Raw genomic sequence first — 19813 nt, 5'->3', positions numbered from 1 at the left:
GCCAGAGGAAATGGGCGAGGTACTAAATGAATACTTTGCATCAGTATTCACCAAAGAGAAGGAATTGGTAGATGTTGAGTCTGGAGCAGGGGGTGTAGATAGCCTGGGTCACATTGTGATCCAAAAAGACGAGGTGTTGGGTGTCTTAAAAAATATTAAGGTAGATAAGTCCCCAGGGCCTGATGGGATCTACCCCAGAATACTGAAGGAGGCTGGAGAGGAAATTGCTGAGGCCTTGACAGAAATCTTTGGATCCTCGCTGTCTTCAGGGGATGTCCCGGAGGACTGGAGAATAGCCAATGTTGTTCCTCTGTTTAAGAAGGGTAGCAAGGATAATCCCGGGAACTACAGGCCGGTGAGCCTTACTTCAGTGGTAGGGAAATTACTGGAGAGAATTCTTCGAGACAGGATTGTGGTAGTATGTATTAGGGGTCATGTGGGACTGGAAGCCCTAATGTCATTGGCTGACAGATCCCGGGTCCTGGTTGGCCGTTGACCTCTAGCTCCGCCCTGAAGGCGGAGTATAAGAAGCCGGAGTCCTCCCCCGCAGGCCATTCTACTATCGAGCTGCGGGGGAACAGACACGCTTAATAAATTGTAGCGCACAAAGACTCCGTGAGACGAATAGAGTGAAGTCGATGAGGCTTTATTAAGCGTGTCTGTTCCCCCGCAGCTCGATAGTAGAATGGCCTGCGGGGTAGGACTCCGGCTTCTTATACTCCGCCTTCAGGGCGGAGCTAGAGGTCAACGGCCAACCAGGACCCAGGATCTGTCAGCCAATGACATTAGGGCTTCCAGTCCCACATGACCCCTAATACATACTACCACAAGGATCTACTCCCATTTGGAAGCAAATGGACGTATTAGTGAGAGGCAGCACGGTTTTGTGAAGGGGAGGTCGTGTCTCACTAACTTGATAGAGTTTTTCGAGGAAGTCACTAAGATGATTGATGCAGGTAGGGCAGTAGATGTTGTCTATATGGACTTCAGTAAGGCCTTTGACAAGGTCCCTCATGGTAGACTAGTACAAAAGGTGAAGTCACACGGGATCAGGGGTGAGCTGGCAAGGTGGATACAGAACTGGCTAGGCCATAGAAGGCAGAGAGTAGCAATGGAGGGATGCTTTTCTAATTGGAGGGCTGTGACCAGTGGTGTTCCACAGGGATCAGTGCTGGGACCGTTGCTCTTTGTCGTATATATAAATGATTTGGAGGAAAATGTAACTGGTCTGATTAGTAAGTTTGCAGACGACACAAAGGTTGGTGGAATTGCGGATAGCGATGAGGACTGTCGGAGGATACAGCAGGATTTAGATTGTCTGGAGACTTGGGCGGAGAGATGGCAGATGGAGTTTAATCCGGACAAATGTGAGGTAATGCATTTTGGAAGGTCTAATGCAGGTAGGGAATATACAGTGAATGGTAGAACCCTCAAGAGTATTGAAAGTCAAAGAGATCTAGGAGTACAGGTCCACAGGTCATTGAAAGGGGCAACACAGGTGGAGAAGGTAGTCAAGAAGGCATACGGCATGCTTGCCTTCATTGGCCGGGGCATTGAGTATAAGAATTGGCAAGTCATGTTGCAGCTGTATAGAACCTTAGTTAGGCCACACTTGGAGTATAGTGTTCAATTCTGGTCGCCACACTACCAGAAGGATGTGGAGGCTTTAGAGAGGGTGCAGAAGAGATTTACCAGAATGTTGCCTGGTATGGAGGGCATTAGCTATGAGGAGCGGTTGAATAAACTTGGTTTGTTCTCACTGGAACGAAGGAGGTTGAGGGGAGACCTGATAGAGGTCTACAAAATTATGAGGGACATAGACAGAGTGGATAGTCAGAGGCTTTTCCCCAGGGTAGAGGGGTCAATTACTAGGGGGCATAGGTTTAAGGTGAGAGGGGCAAGGTTTAGAGTAGATGTACGAGGCAAGTTTTTTACACAGAGGGTAGTGGGTGCCTGGAACTCGCTACCGGAGGAGGTAGTGGAAGCAGGGACGATAGGGACATTTAAGGGGCATCTTGAAAAATACATGAATAGGATGGGAATAGAGGGATACGGACCCAGGAAGTGTAGAAGATTGTAGTTTAGTCGGGCAGCATGGTCGGCACGGGTTGGGAGGGCCGAAGGGCCTGTTCCTGTGCTGTACATTTCTTTGTTCTTTGCTTGACAAGAGAAGTTGAGCTTCTAGTCAAGTGGACGAAGGAAGCTTGCGTAAGGTTGAGGAAGCAAGGATCTGACTCGGCTCTAGAGGGTTACAAGGTAGCCAGGAAGGAACTCAAAAATGGACTGAGGAGAGCTAGAAGGGGGCATGAAAAAGCCCTGGCGGGAAGGATTAGGGAAAACCCCAGGGCGTTCTACACTTATGTGAGAAATAAGAGGATGATCAGAGTGAGAGTAGGGCCGATCAGGGATAGTGACTAGAGACTAGGCCGATCTAGACTCTGTGCCTAGAGTCTGAGGAGATGGGGGAGGCCCTAAATGAATATTTTGCTTCAGTATCCACTAGAGAGAGGGACCTTGTTGCCCATGAGAACAGTGTGAACCAGGTTAATAGACTCAAACAGGTTCATATTAAGAAGGAGGATGTGCTGGAAATTTTGAAAAACATCAGGATAGATAAGTCCCCTGGGCGAGACGGGATATACCAACGGTTACTACGGGAATTGAGGGAGGAGATTGCTGCGCCGTTGGCGATGATCTTTGCGTCCTCACTCTCCACTGGAGTTGTACCGGATGATTGGAGGGAGCAAATGTTGCTCCCCTATTCAAGAAAGGGAATAGGGAAATCCCTGGGAATTACAGACCCATCAGTCTTACGTCTGTGGTGAGCAAAATAATGGAAAGGATTCTGAGAGATAGGATTTATGATTATTTAGAAAAATATAGTTTGATTAAAGATAAAATGCTGGAAAATCTCAGCAGCTCTGGCAGCATCTGCAGGGAGAGAAAAGAGCGAACGTTTCGAGTCCGATGACTCTTTGTCAAAGCTGAGATTTTCCAGCATTTTGTCTTTCGTTTCAGATTCCAGCATCTGCAGTAATTTGCTTTTATCCAGTGTTTAACTCACTGCCACCTCTCTTCCAGGAATGCCTGCCCTGAAGAAGTACTGCTCTTCTCTCCGACAGGATTTCTGTAAGTCCCTCCCCCACTATCCACCTTCACTGCTTTCCATTTCTCTCTCAGTGTTGCACAAGGTATTTACCAAGATTCGCTTCCACATCCATGTTTCCTTCCTCAGCGACTGTCTTCGTCTCCGACTGACCCTACGGGGTATTCCACCCTGCATGTAACCTCCAGGATTACAAGTACCTCCAGGATATACAACATTCTTCCAACTGCTGCTCTCGCCGCATCCTGAAAGCCACACTCAGTGCCATGCGCCGCCACATGAAGACACTCGACATCTCTCTCCTGCAGCACCGTCTTACTCTCTCTCAAAGCTGTCCCTGTCCCAGTTTCATTTCATCCTTCGCACCATTCGACGCCTTAACAAGAAACCTTTCCTGTTGCTTGTAGCTGTTGAGGAACGCAAGCTTCAACAACTCATCAACACCACTGCCCATCCCAGGCCCTCCACCACTCCCAATCCCTCATACCCCATTTCTCCCAACCCCAGCCCTTGCCGCGTGTTCACTATACCCTCCGACCTTCCCCTCTCTGAGGCTGAGCGTGCTGTTCTCAGCAAAGGACTCAGCTTTGTGCCCCCACGTCCCCACCTCAATGAATTCCGGGCTGGACATGATGTTGAACTCTTCTTTCGCCGCCTTCGTCTCCATGCCCACTTCTTTGGGCAAGAATCCTCCCCCCATTCCATTGATCCTTTGATGTGCCTCCAACATTCTGCCTCCAAGTGGACCTCAGTTCGGAACCAAAGTCTGCAGTTCACAGCCAGGCAGGAATTAAAAAGGCAAACAAGGATTTAAAAGAGGTTCCTTACAATAGGCGTTGAAAAAAAGTTGCATTTTCGAGTTCTTCACCCAGAACATCACATTGGCTGTTCTCACTCCTGTCAGTTGTCAGATTTACATGTTGCTGCCTGAAATTGGGCCTCTGCATATAGTTTACACCTAATTCTTCAGAGACAATTCCCCAGGTGCGGAATTGAAGAAATTGAGGGAAACAACTGCCGAGAGTGGGAGCGAGGTGAACACACGGAGCGAGATCTAACGGAAATGAAACAGGATCCAGTCTCGAATGTGTTTAGCTGGGTGATTCCTGGTGGTCGCAGTGCGGAGAAAGATGCCGCTCTCTAATGGGACTCTGTTTTATTACCGGGCCTCAGGGGGAATGCCCGCCCAGGCTGCACTTAGTCTCAGTTCCTGCACAGAGGGGTTCCACTCACCAGCGCAGGAAGAGATTGAGGCGCCATTTAAAAATGGCGAGACCCCCCTCATGTAGCTCTTGGAACCCCCCAACGTGTCTATAAGGGGGTCATTGAGCCCCCCACATCCTACCTAATAAGGACAGGGCACCCCCAGGTCTGAAACTCAGGCAAAATGGCACCTGTGCACCTTGGCAGTGCCAGGCTGGTACCTGGTGGCACTGTCAGGGTTCCCAGGTGGCACTGCCAGGGTGTCAGTGCCAGGGGCAGTGCCAGCATGGCATCTGGGGTTGAGGGTACCACCCTGTCCAGTGGCCAGCCATCCAGGGGTCCCCAGTCCTCAGGAGACCCTCCCAAGTTTTGGTACACCTGGTTTGTGGAGACCAGAACTAACCGGCGCATACTCAGGGCTCCGCAGCGCGGGGGTCGACTCCGCCCTCGGGTAACTCCAGCGAGTGCATTTCAAAGTTATGCAGTAATATGTAGATCAGCCAGATCTGGATCCAGATCGCAACATTTTTTGGGACCGTTGCTGTTTGTCATTTTTATCAATGACCTAGAGGAAGGCGCAGAAGGGTGGGTGAGTAAATTTGCAGACGATACTAAAGTCGGTGGTGTTGTCGATAGTGTGGAAGGAAGTAGCAGGTTACAGAGGGATATAGATAAGCTGCAGAGCTGGGCTGAGAGGTGGCAAATGGAGTTTAATGTAGAGAAGTGTGAGGTGATTCACTTTGGAAGGAATAACAGGAATGCGGAATATTTGGCTAATGGTAAAGTTCTTGGAAGTGTGGATGAGCAGAGGGATCTAGGTGTCCATGTACATAGATCCCTGAAAGTTGCCACCCAGGTTGATAGGGTTGTGAAGAAGGCCTATAGAGTGTTGGCCTTTATTGGTAGAGGGATTGAGTTCCGGAGTCAGGAGGTCATGTTGCAGCTGTACAGAACTCTGGTACGGCCGCATTTGGAGTATTGCGTACAGTTCTGGTCACCGCATTATAGGAAGGACGTGGAGGCTTTGGAGCGGGTGCAGAGGAGATTTACCAGGATGTTGCCTGGTATGGAGGGAAAATCTTATGAGGAAAGGCTGATGGACTTGAGGTTGTTTTCGTTGGAGAGAAGAAGGTTAAAAGGAGACTTAATAGAAGCATACAAAATGATCAGGGGGTTGGATAGGGTGGACAGTGAGAGCCTTCTCCCGCGGATGGAAATGGCTGGCACAAGGGGACATAGCTTTAAACTGAGGGGTAATAGATATAGGACAGAGGTCAGAGGTAGGTTCTTTACGCAAAGAGTAGTGAGGCCGTGGAATGCCCTACCTGCTACAGTAGTGAACTCGCCAACATTGAGGGCATTTAAACGTTTATTGGATAAGCATATGGATGATAATGGCATAGTGTAGGTTAGATGGCTTTTGTTTCGGTGCAACATTTAAGGGGCATCTTGACAAATACATGAATAGGATGGGAATAGAGGGATATGGACCCAGGAAGTGTAGAAGATTGTAGTTTAGTCGGGCAGCATGGTCGGCACGGGCTTGGAGGGCCGAAGGGCCTGTTCCTGTGCTGTACATTTCTTTGTTCTTTGTTCTTTGTTCTAACATCGAGGGCCGAAGGGCCTGTACTGCGCTGTATCGTTCTATATTCTATGTTCTATTTTGCGAGATCCCGTTAGATCTCATGAAGCGTGGTGAGCGGGTGAATCCCTTCCTCAGGATTTACCGGCTGCACAGTGCCTCGGTGAGGAGTTTAGATCTCACTCGCGGTGTCCGGCTCTGGCAAAGGAAACTAAAATCCATGTGGAGCGGGATTGACATTACCTCCTATGTGCCAGTGAGGATCAGCTGTCAATGAATCTCACTCTTTCTCCCCTTCAAGTGTTAATTTAATTCCCTGTTGAAAGTTATCCCCTGCTGTGTATTCACAATCGCACAAAAAAATCACTGAATAAAAAACTTGTCATCTCCCTTCGGTATATTATACCAATTATTTTAAATTGGTGACCTTCGTTCATTGCCCCCTCCTGCCAACTGAATTCACTCTATCCAAAAATTGGTCATGATTTTGAACGCCTTTATTAAATCCAGTCTCTCCACGTTAACTGAAGTCTCTCACCCCGGGTCAGAGCCCTCTGCACCCCCCCCAATAGCAGAACCATTTTCACGTCACAAATATGTTATCATTCTCAAAGATGCTGAGAGCTATCCCAATCAGATGTAAAGTTATTGTGATTGTAAACTGCAGCCCCATTAATCAGCAGTGATGTGGTCAAGCTGCTGACAGCCATACCTACCAGAGCGAGCATGTTGGGCAAGACTAGCTCATCACTCTCATTGCCAATTGATCGTTCAGGGACAAAATGAAACTGGCGATATGAACGATATGAAACGGTGTAATTCTCATGAAAGGTTACGTTGCCTTTTGGTCGATATTCTCTGTGAAATGAGAAACGTGGCAGTCATTACAATATTTAGTTTTATTTTCAAGTTTAATGCATTATTTAATTGGAGGTTTCACAACCACAAAAGGATTATTTTTCCCTTCTGCCTATAACATTCTGTTATATTGTTCATCATGTTCCGTAGATCCTCACTTAAAACAGTTTGTTCCTGAAAAGTGCGACTTTAGTGAAACAATTTAATGAAAATCAGATTTTCCCATAGAATTTCGAAGTTGGACTTTGAGTTCGAATCTGAAGGATTTTCCTCAGAAAGAAACAAGAAACCATTGCACCATGAAAGTTGAAATCCCTCACATTACTAAAACTGCAATCTTGGTAAATGAAATAACTTTCAGATTATAATACATTTTTAAAAATCAGAGCAATAATAATAATGATTTTTTATTGTCACAAGTATGAAGTTACTGTGAAAAGCCCCTAGTCACCACATTCCGGCACCTGTTCGGAGAGGCTGGTACGGGAATTGAACGCGCGCTGCTGGCCTTATTCTGCATTACAAACCAGGGGTGTCATTCTCCGCCGGAGGGAGTCTCCGTTTTGCCGGCGCCCGGGGGTTTCCCGACGGCGTGGGGCTGCCCCACACTGGGAAACCCCATTGACCGGCCGGCGTAACGGAGACTCCCGCCGGCGGGTCGAGGCAGAAATGTGGCGGGGTGGGATGGAGAATTTCGCTCCAGCTGTCTAACCCACTGAGCTAAACCAGCCCTCCTTCCTACTTACCGCCTGCTCGCTGCACATTTAATGAATGGCCCACTTGGTATACACTCTGATTCCTCCCTCGCTCACCGCGGGGCGGGCCGTACCAGCGCCGAGGAGTGGCATGAACCACTCCGGCTTCGGGCCGCCCCAAAGGTGTGGGATCCTCCGCACCTTTGGGGGCAAGGCCAGCGCCGGGGTGTTTGGTGCCACACCGAAGGCCATCCGCTGGCTGGCGCGAGTTGGCGCATGCGCGGGAGCGCCAACGTGTTCTGGGCCACGGGCCGATCTGGCATGATCCCAGTGCATGCGCAGGGTGGTGTCTTCTCCGCGTCGGCCATCGTGGGGGCCCCCCCTGGGGCCAGATCCCCCCGCTCCCCCCCGAGGACTCCGCAAGCCGCTCGCAGGCCCCGCCGGGAAGGACCTGTTGTAATTTATGCCGGCGGGACTGGCTGAAAACAGCAGGCTGCTCAGCCCACCGCGGGCCGGAGAATCGCCGGGGGGAGCCGCTGCCAGCGACCGGCACAGCGCGATTCCCACCCCCGCCAAAGCCCTGGGGCCGGAGAATTTGGCAGCCGGCGGCGGGGTGGGATTCACGCCGCCCCCCGGCGATTCTCTGACCTGGCGGGGGTCGAAGAATCCCACCCGTCATCTCCAAACTCCGTAGCCTTGACCTCGGCTCCTCCCCCTGCGACTGGATCCTGAACTTTCTCACCCACAGACCACAATCAGTAAAGTTAGACAACAACACCTCCGCCACGATCCCCCTCAACACCGGTGTCCCACAAGGCTGTGTCCTCAGCCCCCTACTATACTCCTTATACACCTATGACTGTGGCCAAATTCTCCTCCAACTCGATTTTCAAATTTGCTGATGACACCACCGTAGTGGGTCGGATTTCAAACAATGATGAGACAGAGAATGAGATCGAGAATCTGGTGAACTGGTGCGACAACAATAATCTCTCCCTCAATGTCAACAAAACCAAGGAGATTGTCATCGACTTCAGGAAGCGTAGAGGAGAACATGCCCCTGTCTACATCAATGGGAACAAAGTAGAAAGGGTCGAGAGCTTCAAGTTTTTAGGTGTGCAGATCACCAACAACCTGTCCTGGTCCCCCCATGCCGACACTATAGTTAAGAAAGCCCACCAACGACTCTACTTTCTCAGAAGACTGAGGAAATTTGGCATGTCAGCTACGACTATCACCAACTTCTACAGATACACATAGAAAGCATTCTTTCTGGTTGTGTCACAGCTTGGTATGGATCCTGCTCTGCCCAAGACCGCAGGAAACTACAAAAGGTTGTGAATGTAGCCCAGTCCCTCACGCAAACCAGCCTCCCATCCATCGACTCTGTCTACAATTCCTGCTGTCTCAGAAAGGCAGCCAGCATATTTAAGAACCCCACGCACCCCGGACATACTCTCTTCCACCTTCTTCCATCAGGAAAAAGATACCAAAGTTTGAGGTCACGTACCAACCGACTCAAGAAAAGATTCTTCCCGACTGCCGGCTTGAGTCACTGTCTGTGCGGAGTCTGCACATCCTCCCCGTGTCTGCGTGGGTTTCCTCCGGGTGCTCCGGTTTCCTCCCACAGTCCAAAGATGTGCAGGTTAGATGGATTGGCCATGATAAATTGCCCTCAGTGTCCAAAATTGCCCTTAGTGTTGGGTGGGGTTACTGGGTTATGGGGATAGGGTGGAGGTGTGGGCTTGGGTAGGGTGCTCTTTCCAAGAGCCGGTGCAGACTCGATGGGCTGAATGGCCTCCTTCTGCACTGTAAATTTTATGATTCTATGACTCTTACGAGGCAAGTTTTTTACGCAGAGGGTAGTGGGTGCCTGGAACTCGCTGCCGGAGGAGGTGGTGGAAGCAGGGACGATAGTGACATTTAAGGGGCATCTTGACAAATACATGAATAGGATGAGAATAGAGGGATACGGACCCAGGAAGTGTAGAAGATTGTAGTTTAGTCGGACAGCATGGTCGGCACGGGCTTGGAGGGCCGAAGGGCCTGTTCCTGTGCTGTACATTTCTTTGTTCTTTGTTCTATGATTCTATACCTCATATTAAGTTGATGTTTTCTCTGCACCCTAAAACTAAGGAAATTCAGCATGTCCACATTAACCATTACCAACTTTTACAGATGCACCATAGAAAGCATCCTATCGGGCTGCATCACAGCCTGGTATGGCAACTGCTCGGCCCAGGACCGCAAGAAACTTCAGAGAGTCGTAAACACCGCCCAGTCCATCACACGAACCTGCCTCCCATCCATTGATTCCATCTACACCTCCCGCTGCCTGGGGAAAGCGGGCAGCGTAATCAAAGACCCCTCCCACCCGGCTTACTCACTCTTCCAACTTCTTCCATCGGGCAGGAGATACAGAAGTCTGAGAACACACACGAACAGACTCAAAAACAGCTTCTTCTCCACTGTCACCAGACTCCTAAATGACCCTCTTATAGACTGACCTCATTAACACTACACCCTGTATGCTTCACCCGATGCCGGTGCTTATGTAGTTACATTGTGTACCTTGTGTTGCCCTATTATGTATTTTCTTTTATTCCCTTTTCTTCCCATGTACTTAATGATCCGTTGAGCTGCTCGCAGAAAATACTTTTCGCTGTCCCTCGGTACACGTGACGATAAACAAATCCCTGTCCAAATCCATCCTAGCTATGATGTTATGGACGAGGTGTTTTCAGAACCCCAAAATGTATCATGGAGTTCAACCAACCTCCCCCTTTAATGGATTGTTGCTTTTGAACCACACGGCTTGTTCTCCATGTGTGATATTACAATTATGGACACGTGGTTTTTAACACAAAACAATGTTTATTCCATGAACTCAATTTAACCTCTTAAATAAACATTGGATCCCTTAACACCCCTTACTTCAAAGATAACCCCAAAAATAATACAACACTGAATAATCCCTCAAAATGTTCCTTCAAACATCCAAAAGTCTTCAAACCTTCAAAACAGTAACACAGGTCACAGAATATATATTTTCTGTTTGATGGCAAAGATATATCAGCTTGGTTGACTTCAGCTCCAGCACCTTGCTTTTCTTCCTGCAGCTCTCTGGAAACACACAGACACACACAAGCTGCTTTTTCAAACTGAAACCAAAAGCAGAAGTGAGCTCAGCTCCCCCCACCCTCTGACATCACTTCAGTAATATGATCATCTCATTTCCTTAAAGGTACATTGCTTCAACATCCATTTCTTAAAGGTACATTGCTTCAACATCCATTTCTTAAAGGTACTCTCACATGACAACGACTATAACATTACATTCTGCAGTCTCTCCTTCCATCCTATGTACGGTATGCGTTGTTTTTCTAGCATGCAAGGAACAATAGGTGGGTTCCTCCCGAATCTGCGCGTTGGCCTGATGCCGGTGTAAAAAAACGGCGCGACCCACTCCGGCGTCAGATCGACCGGAAGTAGCGGAATTCTCCGCACTTCCGGGGGCTAGGCCAGCGCTAGACCCCCCAGCGGGGGGTCAGAGAATCCTGCCCAATATTTTTCACTGTATACTAATACATGTGACAATAATAAATCAAATCAAAATGTTGACGCATAATTGTGTAAACCTCGATCAGGTCTCCCCTCAGCCTCCGTCTTTCTAGTGAAAACGATCCGAGTTTATTCAACCTCTCCTCACAGCCAACACCCTCGAGACCAGGCAACATCCTGGTGAACCTTCTTTGCACTCTCTCCAAACCTTCCACGTCCTTCTGATAATGTGGTGACCAGAACTACACGCAATACACCAAATGCAGCCAAACCAAGGTTTTATACAGCTGCAACATGATTTCCCAACTCCTGTACTCGATGCCCCGGCTGATGAAGGTGAGCATGCCAGATGCCTTCTTAACCACCTTGGCCACCTGTGTTGTCACTTTTAGGGAGCTGTGGACCTGCACGCCCAGATCCCCCTGTATGTTAATGTTCCATTTACAAACAAAGAACAAAACAAAGAACAAAGAAATGTACAGCACAGGAACAGGCCCTTCGGCCCTCCAAGCCCGTGCCGACCATGCTGCCCGACTAAACTACAATCTTCTACAAAATTCCTGGGTCCGTATCCCTCTATTCCCATCCTATTCATGTATTTGTCAAGATGCCCCTTAAATGTCCCTATCGTCCCTGCTTCCACCACCTCCTCCGGTAGCGAGTTCCAGGTACCCACTACCCTCTGCGTAAAAAACATGCCTCGTACATCTACTCTAAACCTTGCCCCTCTCACCTTAAACCTATGCCCCCTAGTAATTGACCCCTCTACCCCGGGGAAAAGCCTCTGACTAACCACTCTGTCTATGTACCTCATAATTTTGTAGACCTCTATCAGGTCGCCCCTCAACCTCCTTCGTTCCAGTGAGAACAAACCGAGTTTATTCAACCGCTCCTCATAGCTAATGCCCTCCATACCAGGCAACATCCTGGTAAATCTCTTCTGCACCCTCTCTAAAGCCTCCACATCCTTCTGGTAGTGTGGCGACCAGAATTGAACACTATACTCCAAGTGTGGCCTAATTAAGGCTCTAAAGTATAATTCACACCTAGATTTGATTCTCCAAAATGCATCACCTCGCATTTGTCCGGATTAAACTCCATCTGCCATTTCTGTGCCCAAGTCTCCAATCTATCTATATCCTGTTGAATCCTCTGACAATCCTCGGCACGATCAGCAACTTCACCAATCTTAGTGTCATCCGCAAACTTACTAATCAGACCACCCACATTTTCCTCCAGATCATTTATATGTACTAGAAACAACAGAGGTCCCAGCACTGATCCCTGTGGAACACCACTAGTTACAGATCTCCAATCAGAAAAACACCCTTCCACCGCTACTCTCTGTCTTCTCCAACCGAGTCAGTTCTGTATCCATCCAGCCAGCCCACCCCGAATCCCATGTGATTTTAGTTATTGTACCAGTCTGCCATGTGAGACCTTGTCAAACTCCTTACTAAAGTCCTTATAAACTCCATCCAGGGAGAGTTGACATGCAGGAGGTTGGGGTGGCTGTTCTGCAGCTATTAACAGCTCATTTGTGGTTTGACTAAATCCATTCCCATTCTGTCTGGCTATTGTGTGACTAAATATTTTGTTCTTGAATCTCTCCTGCCCCATTGCCTCAGCCCTGCCTGCTGACATATAAACTCTCACATTTCAATATTTCTTCAGTTCTGGAGAAAAATCATTTTAACTGAAACATTGGGGTGGATTCTCCGCTTCGTGACCCCAGAAACGTGGACCTCGTGACCCCAGAAAAGTGGCCTCGTGACCCCGGAAACGTGGCCTCGTGACCCTGGAAACGTGGCCTCGTGACCCCGGAAACGTGGCCTCGTGACCCCGGAAACGTGGCCTCGTGACCCCGGAAACGTGGCCTCGTAACCCCGGAAACGTGGCCTCGTAACCCCGGAAACGTGGCCTCGTAACCCCGGAAACGTGGACCGGGATTGGGCAGAGAAATCAAGGTTGGTGCCGTCGTCTGGGGCCTTGCGTGTGGCGACACCGCGCTCCACACCCCGTGATCCCTGGGACAAAGAGCTGGTGACTCACCCGGGCCACCTGAACAAGGTCATTCCTACATTGCAGGCCAGTCCTCATGATGGGGACTACGGCAATCACCACCTCTGCCTCCTCCACCCAGGCCCAGCTGATCTCCACGGGTGGTAGCCTCCTGCCCACCTTAGGGATGACGGTGTACCCCTCCTCCGCAGCCCCCAGCAGCATCTCTAGCTCCGCACCGATGAATCTTGGGGTTTTTCTCCTGGCTGGAAGCTTCCTGATCAGTCTGGGGAGTGGAGTGTTTACAGTTCCAGCTTGTTCGGCTCTGCACAGCTAATCCCAGCCCCAGTGTATCTGATGCCACCGTCAGTGGGAATCGCACTAGTTTCACATGGGAATGTCCTGAATGGCTCCAATACTGGCGCCCCCAACAGGAGGGAGGAACACCTGCGATTCAGACCCAGTGCCAACATTTAAAACGGAGAATCCGCCCTTAATCTCTCAAATGGAGGGTCTGGCCCATTAATGCTCTCTCCCTCTCCACAGATCCTGTTGACCTGCTGAATATTGATGGCATTTTTTATTTTTATTTATTAATAAATTCTGTCTTTTTTTTCCATTTTCCCAAATCCTGGAGAAATGAACACAAATGTCTACAATTCCTGCAATCACACCATTTAGCTTTTGAATAAAACACTAAATAATAAACAACAAAATAATGTTCTAATTAACGGCACGTACCTGTAAACATAGGGTCCACGCTGAGCAACACTTGGCTTCTCTCCATTGAGAATTGCATCTGGATTTTCGATGTGAAAGAAGTAGATAGCCAGGTAGAAGGGGATCGGCACATCCTGCCAAACAGTGTACGCAAACCCATTGCTGGGGTCAATTCGGACATTCTGCATCCAGAAACAGAAAGCACAGATTCACGTTAATATCAGGAAACAGCCATCCAGCCTGCCAATCAGACTGCAGTTTACCCCATGGGCAAAGCGACAGGCCATGTCCGACAGGCAGTGTGCGAACCCCATGTTCCCCTTTCCTTTCTCCCCTTTTCAACCTGTTTCAATTTCCCCACAGATTTGTCCTGCAATGCGTGGGAAAAGGGGGATGAAATGGTGGAAGAGGAGCATGAGGAGTGTGAGATATTGTTGTATTATCTGTCACTATCTATAAATAGCTGGGAACTAATGTGTTGTGTGTAAGTGTTCCAAGGTGCCACATTTCAAAGCTGAAGTGATGGGTAAGGAGGCAGTTTAATCCAGTTTCTCTTTTGTTCCAGAGAGCATGGAAAAGTAAACAGAGTTTCTAATCTTCACAAATTGAAAGTGTGACAATGAAGCACATCGAGAGACAGCGTGATGGGGGAAGAGGAGCAGGGAAATGAGGGGAGAGGGAAAAGTGACAGGCAGAGAAATCAAGGGCCTGTATCAGATAATAACACTGTAAAAAATAACAAACAAAGAACAAATAAATGGATAAAGAACAAAGAAATGTACAGCACAGGAACAGGCCCTTCGGCCCTCCAAGCCCGTGCCGACCATGCTGCCCGACTAAACTACAATCTTCTACACTTCCTGGGACCGTATCCCTCTATTCCCATCCTATTCATATATTTGTCAAGATGCCTCTTAAATGTCACTATCGTCCCTACTTCCACCACCTCCTCCGGTAGCGAGTTCCAGGCACCCACTACCCTCTGCGTAAAGAACTTGCCTCGTACATCTCCTCTAAACCTTGCCCCTCTCACCTTAAACCTATGCCCCCTAGTAATTGACCCCTCTATCCCGGGGAAAAGCCTCTGACTATCCACTCTGTCTATGCCCCTCATAATTTTGTAGACCTCTATCAGGTCGCCCCTCAACCTCCTTCGTTCCAGTGAGAACAAACCGAGTTTATTCAACCGCTCCTCATAGCTTATGCCCTCCATACCAGGCAACATCCTGGTAAATCTCTTCTGCACCCTCTCTAAAGCCTCCACATCCTTCTGGTAGTGTGGCGACCAGAATTGAACACTATACTCCAAGTGTGGCCTAACTAAGGTTCTATACAGCTGCAACATGACTTGCCAATTCTTATACTCAATGCCCCGGCCAATGAAGGCAAGCATGCCAGTTCTATATCCACCTTACCAGCTCACCCCTGATCCCGTGTGACTTCACCTTCTGTACCAGTCTGCCATGAGGGACCTTGTCAAAGTGCTACGACACCCTGGGCGAGTACACGGTAAATCCCAGCCCCACAGACCCTGGAGTCCCAACAGGAGTGAATTAACCAATGATTTGTGTTTTCCGAAGATCTTTAACCCTTGACTGCTCCAATGAGTTACAGACACCAGGTTTATAAGTAAAATGTTAACAAAATGTATTCATAAAAAGGGGAAAGATGAACATAAGGAGATAACGGGATTACCGTGCACCAGACTATCTAATGCCAAGATCCCATCCTACCCTCCACCCAGACACGCACAAGACAGGCACAAGGTAAAGATCGGTGGGGATGAAAATAAAATGGGGATTAAAGGGGTAGGTCTGAGATGATCATCACTGCTGTGGTCACAGTCTCTGGGAAATGGATTTACTCGAGAGGTTCAGGTGGCGCAATTCCAGCCTTTGACCACCAGGTGGTGTTTCACCAAAGAATTCCAGGTTGCTGCGATTGGAGCTGGTTTAGCTCAGTGGGCCAGACAGCTGGTTTGTGATGCAGAACAAGGCCAGCAGCGCGGATTCAATTCCCGTACCAGCTGAGAATTCTGAATTCCCCCTCTTTGCTGCAGAAGGCTGTGGAGGCCAAATCACTGAGTGTCTTTAAGACAGAGATAGATAGGCTCTTGATTAATAAGGGGATCAGGGGTGATGGGGAGAAGGCAGGAGAATGGGGATGAGAAAATATCAGCCATGATTGAATGGCGGAGCAGACTCGATGGGCCGAGTGGCCTAATTCTGCTCCTATGTCTTATGGTCTTATGGTGTACCCGAACAGGCGCCGGAATGTGGCAACTAGGGGATTTTCACAGTAATTTCATTGCAGTGTTCATGTTGCGCCTACTGGGAACAATAACGATTATTTGTTTATTTATTTATTTTCCACCATCCGGTCACCAGATGGAGCTAGATCCGGGATGTTCTGATCAGTTCAGTGCAGTACTGTCAGCGGCCACCAGATGGTGCTGTACACACGATGCTCAGGTTGGTGCACTTCTGCCTTTCTACCACCAGATGGAGCTCTCGCCTCCCTCCGAGAACAATACAGCTCAGATCCAGGAATTAGCAATATTTACTGACCTAATTCCGGTACAAGACTCTGGCGTCTTTATTACAAATGCTCCCACTTTAAGCTTTAATTCGTCAGCTCCTCCCCCTGATGCACGCAGTTCGACTGACCTTTGGGAAAATGAATTGCATGTGAAAATGAAAAATGAAAATGAAAATTGCTTATTGTCACGAGTAGGCTTCAATGAAGTTACTGTGAAAAGCCCCTAGTCGCCACATTCCGGCGCCTGTTCGGGGGGGCTGGTACGGGAATTGAACCGTGCTGCTGGCCTGCCTTGGTCTGCTTTAAAAGCCAGCGATTTAGCCCTGTGCTAAACCAGCCCCATGCTCAGGCTGTTGGCTGTCTGTGCCCCTTCAAACAGGAAAGACTTGACAGATTTGGCTAGAATGCCTCTTAAAATCATCCCGCAGAGAGAGAGAAAGAGTTCTGGGTCCTCACTTCGCTGGCTGTGTAACGGAACTGAACAAAAGATGGTCCTCTCCAGGGGAGCCGGCTCTTTCCCTGAACGTTTCTGACTGGCTTCACCAACCACAGGCCCTGATAGGAGCTGGCTGAAAATCTTGTGTACACTGATTGGCTGCTTGCCAAGTTGATCAAACAACATCACAGATTCTGCCACAGAACCTCCAGGGGGACATTTTTGGACCAGTCCATTAGAACAGGGGGATTTTTCCAATATGCAAAGATGACAATTTTAAACAGACATCCCAAAGGGTGTAACTTTGTAGCAGCGACCCCGGAGAATGTAGATCAGAACAGGAGCAGGGCGGGCATTGAAAAATAGGAAGGCAGATTATTATTTGAATGGGTGTAAATTGAGAGAGGTGGACACTGGCGATGGTTAGCACAGTGGTTAGCACTGTTGCTTCACAGCGCCGAGGTCCCAGGTTCGATTCCCCGCTGGGTCACTGTCTGTGCGGAGTCTGCACGTTCTCCCCGTGTCTGCGTGGGTTTCCTCCGGGTGCTCCGGTTTCCTCCCACCAGTCCCAAAAGACGTGCTGTTGGATGAATCGGACATTCTGAATTCTCCCTCTGTGTACCCGAACAGGAGCCGGAATGTGGAGACTAGGGGCTTTTCACAGTAACTTGATTGCAGCGTTAATGTAAGCCTACTTGTGACAATGAAGATTATTATTAGATGCTCAGAAATCCTGCAGCCCGGTCACCTTGTTGGGCCTGGTCCTGGTCAAAGGTAGGAAGGCCGGACATACAGAGCGTCTGTCCCTTGCGGATGCACATCTGGCGGAGGTTTGCGAAATTCCGCACAGGTCTCCACTCGGGTTCTGGAATGACCCCTCCTCCTCCAGGGGTGCCATGTCCACGAGGGTGTGGCATTGGGACCGCACTGTCTGCTGAGACGCACTCTTCTGCGGAGGCACATGGGGCCTGTCAGCTCAGGGAAGGACCAACCTGTCCACCTTGGACCGTCTCTGAACTGCCCGTCTGACCCCTCCTCGGCCTCGAGGGTGGCTGGATCTGGAGGCTCCAAGGCGGCTCCGTGAACATTGATGTCGCCTCCAGTCTGCATTGGTCTTGCTGCCTTCCGGTGTCTGCCCGCCCCCAGTGAGGGCCACCTCCGCGGGGCCGAGGGAGCCTCTGCGGGGTCGAGGGAGCCTCCGCGGGGCCGAGGGAGCCTCTGCGGGGTCGAGGGAGCCTCCGCGGGGTCAAGGGCTCCCTCCGCGGGGTCGAGGGCTCCCTCCGCGGGGTCGAGGGAGCCTCCGCGGGGTCGAGGGAGCCTCCGCGGGGTCGAGGGAGCCTCCGCGGGGTCGAGGGCTCCCTCCGCGGGGTCGAGGGCTCCCTCCGCGGGGTCGAGGGAGCCTCTGCGGGGTCCACATCGATAAACATTATTCTATCTTTAAGGAATTGGCAAGGGATGGAGGCTGGCAATCCCGTCTTCCATCCCGGGACCCTCAAATCCCCCAGGCCTCCCCCATCCTGACCATGACTGTCCCTCCTTCTCTCAGAGAGCCATCCGGCAAACCTTGCTCTGCACACTCACCCCTGGCCAGATCGGGAGCCCTACGACCCCAGACCTCTGTCGGGAACATTAGGGAGACGGTGTTCAGCTCCCTCCGCTCCGACAGACCCTTTGGCCATGAGACAGTCCTCAATGCTGAAGCCCGCCTCTTTAGTGTTTGCTTGTTGGCCGCTGACTCTATGGTGCTGACGCTCCGGGAGGTCAGGGACATTGTTCAGGCATCAAAGGCTGCTGGGCATCCCATTCGCTAATCATCGTCCCAGACATGGCACCTGTTCCTTTGGGGAGGCACTTGACAATATTTTGTTTATTAAATGGTCAACAGTAACAAATACTTGAAAATCAACTATGTAACATTCCACATATCACACTAACCATTAAACAACACAGTCCAGGGGTGGCGAGGGGGTTTACAGGGGGGCACTCCCTGCTCGTGGCCGGCACCATGTAGTACGTTGCGGCCGCTGCAGGTCTCCGCCAGAACATGCCCGGCCACGGACCCGGCCATTCTGTAGGCAACGCCTCCAGTATCTGCAGGTTACGCCAGGGGCTTTACGTGGCTCCTAGCCCCCCACTGGGCGCAGCATTGGTGCGGCGGCGGCACAGACTTTTTGGGTATAAGACGCTTCCTCCAGACATAGCGGCAGAATTGGAGAATTCAGTTCCTGCTCAGTGTGGGAAGTAACCATTTGTTACCGGGATTTGTAAGTCTGCATTTTTATCAGAAGTCACTGGACTCTGGGTGTAGAAGTTAAATAATTTTCAATGATTTGTGGTTAGTTTCGACAATGAATCATTTACCAAATGGGAGTGAAAATGCTGGGAAATCTCAGCAGGTCTGGCAGCATCTGTAGGAAGAGAAAAGAGCTGACGTTTCGAGTCCAGGTGACCCTTTGACAAAACGTCGGCTCTTTTCTCTTCCTACAGATGCTGCCAGACCTGCTGAGATTTTCCAGCATTTTCTTTTTGGTTTCAGATTCCAGCATCCACAGTAATTTGCTTTTATTTACCAAATGAGCACATGTGGGACCTGATGATACAGAACACAGAACGAGTGTTTCAATCGAATAATTGGATTGCGCTTGTGATAAACTTTTGCAACCAAACATATTGATTTTCCAACTGGCACAATACAAGCATCCAGCAGAGGGCAGTAGAGCGGAGTGGCTGATTGGCTGTTGCAAGGGAAATTTGCATACCTCCGTTGTGATCACCGTAACTTGAAGGTGTACCTGAGCTAGAGACCCTAGCTGTTCGAGTGAAGACAAGCATCCAGCAGAGGGCAGTAGAGCGGAGCTGCTGATTGGCTGTTGCGTGGGAAATTTGCATACCTCCACTGTGGTCACCCTAACTTGAAGTTATACCTGAGCTAGAGACCCTAGCTGTTCGAGTGAAGACAAGCATCCAGCAGAGGGCAGTAGAACGGAGCTGCTGATTGGCTGTTGCAATGGAAAAGTGCATACCTCCATTGTGGTCACCCTAACTTGAAGGTGTACCTGAACTAGAGACCCTAGCTGTTCGAGTGAAGACAAGCATCCAGCAGAGGGCAGTAG

At 49.6% G+C, this 19813-nt stretch overlaps 1 protein-coding gene across 4 annotated transcripts in view; it reads right to left on the bottom strand.

The window, feature by feature from the left end:
* scarb1 (scavenger receptor class B, member 1) overlaps window positions 1-19813 on the bottom strand; it is a 505970-nt gene that overhangs the window by 137109 nt on the left and 349048 nt on the right. For 3 of the 4 annotated variants that reach the window (XM_072509698.1, XM_072509773.1, XM_072510169.1), the window contains 2 exons: window positions 13748-13908; window positions 6608-6749 (listed from right to left, as the gene is read on the bottom strand). In XM_072509698.1, coding sequence (XP_072365799.1) covers window positions 6608-6749; window positions 13748-13908 — 303 coding nt within the window. Of the gene's footprint in view, window positions 1-6607; window positions 6750-10336; window positions 10568-13747; window positions 13909-19813 lie in introns of those variants that run through there. The other variant, XM_072509951.1, reaches the window with a different exon arrangement.

The sequence above is a fragment of the Scyliorhinus torazame genome, chromosome 1 (genome assembly GCF_047496885.1).
Source record: "Scyliorhinus torazame isolate Kashiwa2021f chromosome 1, sScyTor2.1, whole genome shotgun sequence".
Lineage (NCBI taxonomy): Eukaryota > Metazoa > Chordata > Chondrichthyes > Carcharhiniformes > Scyliorhinidae > Scyliorhinus > Scyliorhinus torazame.
The sequence above is the reverse complement of the archived record's forward strand: the minus strand, read 5'-3'. Positions and strand labels throughout refer to the sequence as shown.